Raw genomic sequence first — 13300 nt, 5'->3', positions numbered from 1 at the left:
AGTTGAAAAATTAAAAAAAAATCGCCCGAAAAATACGTTTTTTTTTTTTTTCACTCATTCCCTTCACGAGTGCTCTACCACTCACAATTGGGTCTGAACTAAAAATAGACACCACCACACCGTGCTTGAGTGATATCCAATAGCACTTGACCTTTGCCCTCCCCTCCCTCAAGCTCACCAATGTTACCCTGCACCCGACGGCTGCTACCCAACGTGCCAGGCTTGTTTTGCCACACTTGCTCTTGGATACGCGAGAAGAGAAGATCAAATGTGCTTGGATGTTATTTTAAATCGACCTTGACTTGTTTCCTTGTCCTAAGAGCTGCTGAAAACTCATAGGGGAGGGGGCAGCAGCCCGAAATGACTGCTGGACTTGGTCTTTGCCAATTTGTATGGCAGGTGAAGCTCTTTCGTCGATAAATACACCACCTTGAGAGAAAAGTTCACAGGAATGTTCCAAAATACAGACGCATGGCACTTGGAAGTCTCACCTATCTGTCCAGCTCTGACCTAGAGTTCAGCAGATTCCCGTGAGTGAGCAACTCTTGGCCTTGTAGCCGACAACTTCCGGTAACCGCTTTCATTCAAAACGTGTTCTTTGTTACCTGTAACACTTCATAAAGAAGCGAAACTGTTAGCAATAATCAAAACCACATAGGCCAACTAAAGATCGTCAACCCGCTTAATGCATTGTCATCCAGGTTTCCACAAACGTTTACTTCGATCTTACGTGTATATTATAACTCCTGTTTCCCACTTCATACGTTTTTCTAATTGTGTCGATGTCGTAATATCTGCCAAAAAAGTGTTCTGTTGCCTGACAGACTTTTCCCTCTTTTCCTGTCAGCAAACATAGGGGGAGGGGCGATGCTGATTGTTTCAGCCACGATTTTCTTGCTCGTGTGTGCACACGGGCTGATTACAGGCGAGGGTGGGGCAACCAGTTCTGGATATATTCTTGAAAACAAACAAAAACCATAGACCAAGCAAAAAAAAAGTGACCCTCCCCCCCTTTCCCCAGCTCATTCTCCGCCACTGGTTTAAACGGCAATGTTTATAATTGTAGAATTCAGGTACTATTTTTTTTTATGCTGTTGTCTGCATATGAAATATTGCCCGTATTATTGTCTGTTGCATGGTAAAACGTATAGCAAGGGTAATTTCTTTCTTTACACTGCTGTTAAAAGTTCTGTCTTCGACAGTTGCGTTATCTTTAAAATGCTGGGTTTTTTCTCTTCCGCCACCTGCTGCTCGAACTTCCAGCCGGTCTCCTTTTTACGGTGCAGCTGGCGTGAGTTTTTTCTCTAGTGTCTGCAAAGCTCTTGACTCATCTAGCACAAAGGAAAAAAAAGTTATTGTTTTGAATCTCGCAAAGCTATTTTGATTTGACGATAACAAAATTTGATCTCCAGAAAGGAAAACAAAAGTTAAAACAACTTCATGTTCTGCACCTTCTCATAAGCAAAACTGTAAATTTAATTCGCATCCGCTTTTCTTCAGAACCATTCATGTGAAAAAAAAAAAGTGCTCAATGTAGGAATGGTCGCTGAGACCGATTAAAAAGACATTATTCAAGGGGAAAACTTCTGGAGGAGTGGGTGTTTGACATCGAGAATAGTCCTAAATCCAACATTAAATGGTCGATTAACGTGAGAGTAAGTAACGATCTACCACTTCGATATGTGAAAATGCGCAGTTTCATAAAGCTCATTTTCAGTTCATTTTATGCTGTTGGGCTAATCGGGACTGAATACAGTTTAAAGTGAAATTCAATTCCAAACCCGAATGATTATCAACTGTGACGCTGTTTAATGACGTGTCCTAAAATACGCATTGGGTGGAAACAGATCGCAAGTTGGGCATGTCCTTTTTCACGCTGAATTACAATGCAAATCAAGGAAGGACTTAGGACTGCTCTCGAATGGGGGTGGGTGGTGAATGAAGTTGGTTGAAGCAAAGAAAAGTGACTTTTTTTTACGATGTATCTTACACAGTCGAACCAGAACAAAATTTACCACCCCGCCTCCTCTTCTTTTTTTGTGCCTAGAAAGATTGTGTTGCTTTTCCCAAGAGATCTAATCTCACTCAAAACATAGAAATACCGATGTATAACATGAACACTATTGTCGATTTGCAAATATTTCGTAAATTCTTCCTCCCCCGCTCTGCTGATAACACTGATCGGCATGAAAATCCTCCCACGAGGATGAAAGGGTGTACCTTATAGATTTCGGGTCGCTGATTACGAATATCGCATTGAAAAAGTTCCAGCACGTAAGGTTTTTTTAGGGGGTATTTTCCATAAAAATTTACCGAAAAATTGTACTTTTTTAATGAAATATGTTTTTTATGCTTGGAATGCATAATTGTGTATTTTTATCTCAATCCAAGAATTGTTACTATATCCTAGGAACATTCTTTCCCCTGGCCCCACAACCCCCAGCCCCGAAATAGGAAAAAGTACCAAATACACCCCACCCACCCCAAAAAACAGTGAATTCGCCCACAACACACATTTTTTTGAGAATTCTAAATAAATGTCAAAACAAAAATGTGAATAATTTGCATTTTAACATTACTGCTGGAAGAAATATTTTCACGATATCACTGGCTCTAAAGTGAATGGTATCTTACAGTTTTTAACTATGTGTGACAGGCTTATTTGTGTACACTGGAGTTCAACGTTTTATTTTCGTTACACTCTTCCTACACTGTCACCTTGGCTTCCTTCAAGGTAAAAGGATTCGTAATCAACTTGCGGTCATTCGTTGGCACCCTCTTGTCTAGACGACAAACCGGATGTGGCTGGAAAAAGGCACCAAGACATCCACCTCGTTGTCTCGTGAAGCACATATTTTACTTCCGTGGTGATCGTGGTGTAAGAGAGTCGCGTTACTCTGTGTCTGTGTATACCGTTAAGGAAATATATTTCTCCGTGAAATATTGACATTTGTGTTAAACCAACATGCCACGAACTTGCAAACATTCTGTAGATTCATTCTGCTACATATGTGGGGAAGTGGTCTTCAAGGGACAAAGTAGGCCATTGTCACCGTTCCTAAGGACAGTGTACCACCTGTACTTCGGGTGTAAAGTCGGCGACCAGGATCGCGATTGGGCTCCCAAACAAAGTTGTAACTCGTGTGTGCATACTCTCTAAAAGGATGGTTGAAAGGTACACATAAATCAATGCCGTTCGCTGTACCTATGGTTTGGCGCGAGCCCCGGGATCATGTTGCAGACTGTTACTTCTGCCTGACCAATATTACAGGTTTCTCAAAAGGCACGAAGCATAAAATACAGTATCCTGACTTGGATTCCGCGAGGAGACCTGTCCCACATGATGTTGTTCTGCCTGTACCCGTACCACCAGACTCATACACACTGAGCAGTGTTTCATCCGACGAAGAACCTTCGACTTGTCAGGATGTTGCACAATTTTCGAGTACGCATTCAGATCCCAAATACGCCCCAGTGTCTGACACTAAGGAACCACATGTGATAAGTCAGGAAGAACTGAATGATCTGATCAGAGACTTAAACCTTCAGAAGAGCAAGGCCCTGTTGCTTGCATCACGACTTCAACAATGGAATCTACTTGATCGAGATGTGAATAAATCGATGTCCAGAAAAAGAGAGGTGAGCCTAGTTCCTAATTTTACAAAGGATGCTGATTTGGTGTATTGCAGTGACATTCCGTCGCTTATGGAACAACTGAAATTTGACTACAGCACTGAAGAATATAGACTGTTCGTAGATTCGTCGCGGACTAGCCTGAAGAGTGTTACTACACAATGGCAATCAATATCCTGCCATCCCTGTTGCTCATGCTGTGCATATGAAAGAAACATACGAGAACATGCGGAACCTACTACAGAAATTAAATTACGAACAGTTTAAGTGGTGTGTATGTGCTGACCTTAAGGTTATTGCCATCCTCACCGGTTTACAAGGAGGTTACACCAAACACGGCTGTTTCTTGTGTCATTGGGACAGTCGAGCCAAAGAGCAGTACACCATCACAAAATGGCCACCAAGGAACCAACTGGTCCCAGGAGAGATGAACGTGGCTAATGAACCTCTTGTGGATCCGAAGAAAGTATTCTTACCACCTCTCCATATAAAATTAGGTCTAATGAAGGTATTTCTCAAAGCCCTGAAGCGAGATGGTGAAGCATTTACTCATCTCAGAAAACTGTTCCCAAGACTTAGCGAGACCAAGGTGAAAGAAGGAGTTTTTACAGGGCCTCAAATCAGAGACGTTTTGAAGCATTCTACATTTCCTTCTATGCTGAGTAATGTGGAACGTGAGGCTTGGGAGGCCTTTCAAGACGTGTGCAGTAATTTTCTCGGGAATCATAAGTCACCTAATTACAAAGACATTGTGGGCAGGTTAATTACTTCATTTCGTACCATGGGATGTAATATGTCCCTCAAGTTACATTTCCTGCATTGTCACTTGGACTTCTTTCCTCAAGAGTACAGCTTGGGGGAGGTATCCGACGAACACGTTGAAAGGTTTCATCAACAAATAGCTACCATGAAGAGGCGCTACAGTGGGAAATGGAGTGTGAATATGTTGCCAGACTTCTGTTGGAATGCGACACGCGAGACACCCTGTACAAATTACAAGAGGAGTAGGAACACCAATTGACATGTAAATGTTGAACTTTTACTCTTTATGTAGTTGTATCTGCTTGTTTTATATTGAAATTCTGATGATAGCGGGCAAATTTATTTGGGGGAAAATAGCACCTATGCGTGGTCATTGAAACCTGCCCCCACCCCCTCCCTCAAAACTTGTACGTCCTGGAGAAAAACGGGTTGCGGATTCGAACTCAGAAGGTCGAAATCTATAAGAATCACCTATTTTGGTTCATGGGAGCGACAAAAAGTTTAATTTTGCAGAACAGTGTAATTATGTACAAGGAAAATAACAACATTGGCGTACACTAAAGAAGCCGATCCAACTACCACATGGAGGAAATCAGTTGTAACCTATCTAGCTGTTGTTTATTTCTATTGATCGACTGACTGAATCAAGAAAATCAAACGAAATCAAGAGAATAATCAATCTTAAAGAAATTAACATCACTCTCAGTCCACACTGCCCTGTTTCATACTTCAGAATTTTTCCTTCCCTTCTGCCGTATCCATATATTACTACAGTTGCTACAGGCTTTGTAGCTAACTTCCCTCCAAAAATTCAACATTAAATAATAAGTCTCTGTTTTTGCTAAGTAAAGTTTTCCTATTCATTATGAAATCAAACACTTTGCACTGAAACAGGAGCGACCTTTCGACAGCGCTAAACAAATTTGTAATGCAGGAACAGGCACACAATGCAGAACAGCTGATTGATTGATGTACGCTCTATCTGCGCGAAATGATAATTCAACTACTGCGCCACAGGGATGACCGTTTATTTTGGCCAAGATGCACTAAGCAAAGGCGATAGCAGGCATGCTTAAAACACCCATTTTGCTTTCAGTTGTCCTCCTCCCCTTCCCCTTCTTTCTTGCCCCTGCCATGCTTGGAACAGGATGAAAGGGACAATATACCGTTGAAATTTTCCTTTTCTTAAAAAAAAAAAAAATCCCTCAACTTGCAATGATGTATGGGTTGACTCAACTCATCACACTATCTCAAATGGAATGGGTTTGCAACACTACATTCTAGTGCATGCCTGTTTCTGCTAACATGGTGAGTGCACTCATGGATTTCCTAATGATGCAAAATCCCCAGGCACAGGGAACAAGCCAGAAGACCCAGTCAGCATTTTCTATGCGATTGCTGCAGCATCAGAGGGAACGAAACTTGCATTTTGCGAGCGTGCCATGATCTATGTGGGTTGATATCACTTATATCATGCTTCTCCACCACCTCTGTTGGTAAAGCGGTGTGGGAACATTTGATGTTTTGAAGGAGATAAGAGTTCAATGAATAAGTATAATTATAATTATTTGCATTTCAGATTTATTTGGGTATGCATGTGCGATGCCTCTGACATTACAGTTACGTTATATTATATTTATTTGTGGTAAGGGGCAGGACCCTATGTAATGTGACTGGTGCAAAATAGCCTAATCAATCGGTCAATCACTATCAGTTTACACTAGTGACCATGGTATGGTTCTAGATGTTACATTTCAAGCTATGCTCAGCAGTGCAATATTGCTTAAGGGTAAAAGCAGTTAACCCTCTCATCCCCAACCAGATGTTATAAATCTGCCATTGATTTTTCTTTTAGTACAGCAGACAGTTATTTACATTTATTCTTTTAATAACCACTACAGACATGATATACATGTTGGATCACTGTTTAGAATTTTTACACATGTCAAGTTTAAAATTATACTTATAATACCGTATTTACGCATCTATAATGTGAACTTTTTTCCCAAAATATTTACCCCCAAAAATTGTGGTCCGTATTATGCATAGAATAATTCAGATAGCCAACATGAAACCACACATTTTTCACTATGTCACTCCATATAACACGTGTACATTAGTAGGCAGAAACACAAGTTATCAGGTTGGATTCTTTAGTAATAATATTTTTTTTAAAGAATCCTGCAAATGTGAAATGGCCATTTATTCTGATTTTTCACTTTGTAACAGAACGTTTTGCAACACTGTGCCATTCTGGAAGAATTCGAGCATGCACCTCCCATCACACGGGATGTGTATGAGAGGTATTTGTCAGGCAAGATATAACGAAAAATAACTTCTTGAGTGTGGCAAATCCATAACAAAATTTTGATTTCGCTCTCTTATACTACAGAACGAACAAGGTGGTTACAGAAGTGAAATCTTTGGGATGCTAAACACAGCTGAGGGAGAGCGTGGAGGTGGTGTGGATTAGTAACTTATTGTACATACAAGATGATATTCTCCTCGTGGTCCACATACCAACACGGGCCTCCCTGGTGGCTCAGCAGTAACGTTGTTGCCTTGTAATCAAGTGGTCTCGGATTCAATACCCGTTAGAAGTACATAGTGGTTCGGATCCCACTTTAAACTGTAGGTCCAGTCCCAATTAGCCTTACTGTGCATAAAGTGGACCTAACCCTTAGTGCGCCGCCGTGACACCTGTGCAACGAAAAAAGTATGTCCCTTGTAGCCGCTGTGGCACATATGCAACGAACAGCTTTAGATACAATTATCGAGGGTTTGCCACACTTATATTTGTATATTGAGGTTGAAACACTGGCAGTTTGGTCGGGAACAGGTTCTGCAATCGTGTTTACGAAAATTCCAAACCCCCCCCCCCCTTCTCGGAATATGTCACGTGTTTGGGCTTTGGGCTCACGTGTTCGCTGGTCAGTTGACAGACACAATGAATGCTTGGTATTTACGATGCTGTTTTCCTTCAAGCTTCCAACGCTGTGATTTAGTACTGATAAGGCACACATTCTTCTTTGTGTTTAGACCTAGTGATCCAGCTGAAGTAGTGGTGGGGTGGGGGCAAGGAGAGAGGGGATTCGATGAGGTTTGGCGGTGTCAGCTTTCTGTCGCCTCTATGTTAGAAATGCAATGAAGCTTGGCGATAGCCAGAGGCACCAGATGTGTGAGTCTATCCAGAAGTAGAGACAAAACAAACAATTGCAAAGGCTCCCTTCACTCCTCTGTTAGGATAAACAGTTCGTATCATATAACAGCTCATCGATTTCCCTAACACACAATCGTTGCACAATCGTTTCCTAATCGTTTCCTTCCGGGCATATTTCCACAAGGACATATTTCCACAAAGAACCAAGTCAACAGGGAAGAAGATTCACAGTAGCTACACAAGATGCAAGTGCGAACGAAACAAAGCAAGAGTTCGGGTTTTCTCTCCAAAGTAGCTGGAGAAGAGGGGGCAAACTCCAAATTTTTATGATTTTTTCATTGAAATTCGGGGGATGCAGCCCCCGCCCGTAAGCACCCCGCGGTTGGGGCATCCAAATTTACTTGGTTGCATGCAGTGATGTTCTAGCTGCAAAACAAAAGTTATCCGAAGTAGATTGGTCCCATTTTATGAATAATATGCAAATTGGCTAAAATTCGCTAGAGTTTTACGTTTTGCCTTATTATTCAAATTGTATTGCACCCATGAACATGAATCAAGTTTCATTCAGTTGCGGAAGGTCCATTCTTTGAAAAAAAAAGGAAAAGTTCCGGTTTTCTCCCCAAAGTAGCTGGAGAAGAGGGGGAAAACTCCAAATTTTTATGTTTTTTTTTCATTGAAATTCGATGGATGCAGCCCCCGCCCGTAACCCCCCCCTCATGGTTGGGGCATCCAAATTTTACTTTTTTGCATGCACCGATGTATTAAAACAAAAGTTATCCGAAGTAGATTGGTCCCATAGTGCCAGAGTTATTACGATTTTTCTCCATTATGTATATGAATTCAAATTTCGCGCTCAAAGCCTCGGCGACACTGGGCTTACTTTCGTCAGACCGCATGGCTTACTAAGGGTTTAAAGCACCAACTCAATCAATCAATCAATCCACATACCAACAGATGACTTGACTCATTGAATAGGTTCAATGTCATTCTATCTTGATCAGCATAGCAACAGCTTTACAACCTACAACTAAGAAAGCCATTTCTTGAACCTAAATTGTACTGCACATTGTATACAAGATATATTTGTTTGTCCCTTTTTCCCCATCAAAAACCAGGGTGTGCATTACACCCATTATACACTTGTGAATAGAGTATATTTTTCAATTGATTCAGTACTGAAATGAAAGCAACGGAAAATCACAGTTTGTGACTTAAGTGCATTTTCCCTAACACCCTAGATTTCTCATCAACTGTGTCCAAAAATTTATTGTGTCATCTTCATTCTTTACCTGCATTTAAGTTTCACCCTAATTTCCTACATTTTTATTCTTTTTCCCACAGAAAAATGTGCAATGTGAATCTGACTGTATTTCCTCCACCAAGTCCACATTCCACAAATTCAAGATTCTACATTTACAGGGTGGCTACTTACCAGGAATTCTGGGAATTATGTGTGAATTATTGGCTTTGGAAATTGTTCTTGAATTCTGTAGGAATTTTACTCCATCGACGTGAAAAGTTATTAATCCAATCACAGTTTAGCTTTTTTGTTTATTGAGGAAGCAAAGAAACTTGCAGTGGAAAACAAAGCAGACTTCTCTCTGTCTGTATAATGTGTTAATGCTCTTCGCATAACTATCTCTGTGTCAGATGTGGTTAGTCATGTGATAGTGCCAGGTTTAACCTTTTTTGAGATTTTAAGCTAGGAATTCCTTTAAGGCAGAAATTCAACTGCATTTAGCGTCACTTTATTGTCTGACTGGACATGTTGGAATCACAATAACCCTATATATTGTTAATATATTTGTGTGTGTGTGGGGGAGGGGGACGGGGTGGTAATATGTAAGGTTGAAATAGAAGGAACGTTTTACTTGTTTCCTTGAATTTTTGGAAAGTTGACTTGAAAACCGAGAATTATGCTTGAATATTTTCAGGGTCTCAGAGTAGCCATCCTGGTTTTGCAGTTTTCTATATTTGCATAATGCTCAGTGTTGTTTCTCTTATCTCTGTTTTGCAGAGCATGCATGCCTTCTGGCCTTCTGAAGAAATTTCCAAACAATAACTTGCAGTTGATGGTTCAGTCTGGGGCCAAGGGGTCAACAGTAAACACTATGCAAATTTCATGTCTGTTGGGCCAAATTGAGCTAGAAGGGAAGCGTCCTCCATTGATGATATCAGGAAGAGCCCTTCCAAGTTTTCCCCCGTATGACACATCACCGCGAGCAGGTGGCTTTGTTGATGGACGATTTATGACGGGTATCAGGCCTCAGGAGTTCTTTTTCCATTGTATGGCTGGCAGAGAGGTGAGTGTATTGATCATTGGTTATGGAAAGTTTTAGTTTGTGAACTACAAGGAACAGTCAAATGAAAACCTTAATGTGTTTTTGTTTTTTATTTGTGAACTACAAGGGACAGTCAAATGAAAACCTTAATGGGTTTTTGTTTTTTATTTGTGAACTACAAGGGACAGTCAAATGAAAGCCTTAATGTGTTTTTGTTTTTTTATCTCGTAGATTTCTTCATGTAAAGTTGCACAAGTTGCAGCATTTTATCATAGACCCATTGCTATGCCTTGCAATGTGTTTGAGATTAAAAGTATTATACAAGAGGAAGTGAAAATTAAAATTTTATGCAACAAAGGAAGGCAGTAGATATTCAATTACATTATGGTAGAATTTAGATATTTTATTATTTTCCCTCTCTTTTTTGTTTCAACATTGAGGATGTGCTTCTATAAAGTGCATTCATGTGACCATTTTTTCAACTTTCAGCGATAATGCAGGACATAAAAGGTAAGGAACCATGGTCTGGAAACACTCTGGTTGAGTGTTATTAAGCAGAACCGTTTTTGGTAGGTAGTAGATTCTATACAATGAATGCATTATGTAATATTGAAAAGATAAGACAGTATTTTTTCTTTCATTTTAGGGATTGATAGATACTGCTGTGAAAACAAGTAGAAGTGGTTATTTGCAGCGCTGCTTGATAAAGCATTTAGAAGGCCTTGTAGTCAACTATGATATGACCGTTCGGGACAGTGATGGAAGTGTAATTCAGGTTGGTCTGATACATACTTACACATGTGACAAAAGAGTAGCTAAGTGTTGGTCCTGCATTCTAGCTGTTTGCTTCTTCCAAGAAGAACCATTTTGTAAGCACACAGAAGAAAGTTTGTAGTGGAAAATGTCTCTTTTTGAAACATCAAACCTGCTGAAATGTGTAATTCTTTTTCAAGTAAGAGACTTCGTGCTGCTGAGCTTGTTTCTCTCTCTCTCCCCCTCCACCTCTCCACCTCACCCATCTCTCTTTCCTCATTCCCCTCCCGCCAGCCCCAATGGTGGAGTGGTTAGCACATCACACTATGACACCAGGGGTCCCGGGTTTGAATCCCGACCTGGGCATCAATGTTTGTGAGTGTCCATTCATCAATTTCATCATGTTATTACTCATCCCCACTTCGCATATCATCCAAAAGTGGCACAAAAAAGTGAAGTAAAATGAAGCAAGTCAATCAATCAATCAAAACCATTCCCTTCCCTCCTCCATGTATTGTGATGGTTAGGGATGTACCGATAGGAAATTTTACCGATACAAATCAAGAACCAATATAAAATTTGCAGACCAATAGAAAATTCAGAATATTTTTGAATACCATTAATAGTTTATTAACATCCTTAATTATTTATTTATTTATTTATTTTACCTAAAGTACTGAATGACCATTTTACACTGAACAGTAACAGCAGGAAAATAACAATAATAACAACAACAACAAAATAGAGTACAAGATGGCACAGAAAACAAATCAAAATTATACATACATCATTAACAATTTTCTAAAACTTTGTTCTGGCAAGAATATGTCCACATTTGGAGGCAGGTTATTATATGAACAAGGAAGCCTGTATAAAAGAGACCACTTTAGAAGGGGAGGCTTGTGGGATTGTGTTGCAGTTGGCCATGTGGGGACTCGTAGATGAAATTTGCAGAGCAGAAATTCGGATTTAATTTTACCATTCATGATTTTGTGCAAAAATTTTATGTCTGCTAATTCGCGACGAGTGTGTGGTGATTGGATATTCAAGACAGACATAATGTCTGTTTTGTGAAGGTGCCTGAGAGAAGGTATTCTGTGCCGAGCAATGGCGAGGAAGAAGTTGACGACAGAATCAATCCGGGAGAGATTAGTTTTTGAAGCCATGGTCCAGATAGGAGAGCAGTATTCAAGAATGGTGGAGATAAGAGATTTGTAAAATATGCTGATAGATGATTGGACTTCGAAGGACAGTAAAATAGGTTTCATTAAGAATTCATCTGCTTTCGATATTCAGGATCATTCACCGAACTTTATTGTCAGAGGTTGTATTTACTGATACCTTCCTAGTTGACGGGAACGAAAAAAAGAGGGGGGACTTGTTTGTAAAACCTTTTCCATTCTTCTTGTTTGTAACGTTGAAAATGGAAAAAATCAAGGATTTGTCATACCAGATGACAACTGCACTTTTTCTTCAATGGAAATTCATTTAGATTCCTAAGGAAATATGATTGGAAGTACGAGAGTTCGATTATTTCTAATCCTGAAGTTTTTTTCACGAACGCTATATCATTTGGTTATCAGAATGAAGCTGAAAACGCACAAGCTAAAGAGATCATTTTTTCCTATGGGCAGATAGGGCTATATTTTACTCACTGATGGGAAAATATTTGTGTCAAATCAATTGTGTGGGGGAGGGGGGTGAGGTTGGGATAAATTATTCTTCTACGTGAGGCAGAGAATGTTTTCTCTATGCATATGATGGGGCCAAAAGAAATGAGTGAATAAACGAGGGGTGTGGCAATATTTTCTGAGAACAGCCAAATTTAGTGCATATCTAAATGTCATTAAAATGCGTATTTGGGCCAAAAGAACAAGGGGGCTGCCCAAGCATGGTGCTGATCACTTCACCTTCAAATTGGCCAAAAAAAAAAAATAATACGGAGAAACTAGTACTCACTTTTATCCGCGAAGATGTTTTTTTCTTTTTCGATTAATTTCAGTGGCCACTGCCACCATCCTCGTTGGAACTTGCTGTACTGTTGCTTGGCATGCATCTTTTGTTGGTTGTTCTCTGGCTGCTGCTAGGTGCACTGTTGTTAACTGTGCATCTGGATCTGTGTCGTCTGCTATTTCCGGGCGATAACTGTTGAAGTAGGGTAATCAAAGTGTGGTGCGCTTGTCCGCTATCAATGTTTAGCTCGTTCAGGAAGTGCATTATGGCATGCGTTTCCTTGATTTTGGTGTCTACGAGCATGTGGGCAGTGTGTTTGACTTGATATTTGAATTTGATGGCTATTGTATTTGATATGTTTAGCAAGACCAGTAGTGGGTTGGGTGTTTTTTTTTGCATCTGCTAGGTGCTGTTGGATTCTTTCATTGACAGATCTGATGGACGCGGATAAAAGTGAGTATTAGTTTCACCATATTATATACTACCGTGTCTCTCTTTTCCCAATTATAAAAAATAAATAAATAGAAAAATTGAAGAATATGTAGGGTAAAAGTGACTGATCATACCATCTCCCACATCCCTCTACCTATATATGCGTCTCTGCATGGTGCAAAGTGCATGGAAAACTTTACCTTCACCTTTTTCTCATTTGCTCGGGGGGGGGGGGGGTTGCTTTCTCATGGGCGATATATCATCCAGACGATATATCGTGATATTGAAAAAATATTGTCCAGGCGATATAAACTAATAGACGATA

General features: G+C 40.1%; 1 protein-coding gene across 4 annotated transcripts in view; it reads left to right on the top strand.

Moving 5' to 3' along the window:
• LOC145989864 (DNA-directed RNA polymerase I subunit RPA1-like) overlaps nt 1-13300 on the top strand; it is a 275207-nt gene that overhangs the window by 128998 nt on the left and 132909 nt on the right. For all 4 annotated transcript variants that reach the window (XM_083125325.1, XM_083125327.1, XM_083125326.1 and 1 more), the window contains exons 18-19: nt 9573-9858; nt 10484-10612. In XM_083125325.1, coding sequence (XP_082981451.1) covers nt 9573-9858; nt 10484-10612 — 415 coding nt within the window. The remainder of the gene's footprint in view (nt 1-9572; nt 9859-10483; nt 10613-13300) is intronic.

This window comes from Lepisma saccharinum, chromosome 7 (genome assembly GCF_977018435.1).
Source record: "Lepisma saccharinum chromosome 7, izLepSacc3.1, whole genome shotgun sequence".
Taxonomy (NCBI): domain Eukaryota; kingdom Metazoa; phylum Arthropoda; class Insecta; order Zygentoma; family Lepismatidae; genus Lepisma; species Lepisma saccharinum.
The sequence above is the reverse complement of the archived record's forward strand: the minus strand, read 5'-3'. Positions and strand labels throughout refer to the sequence as shown.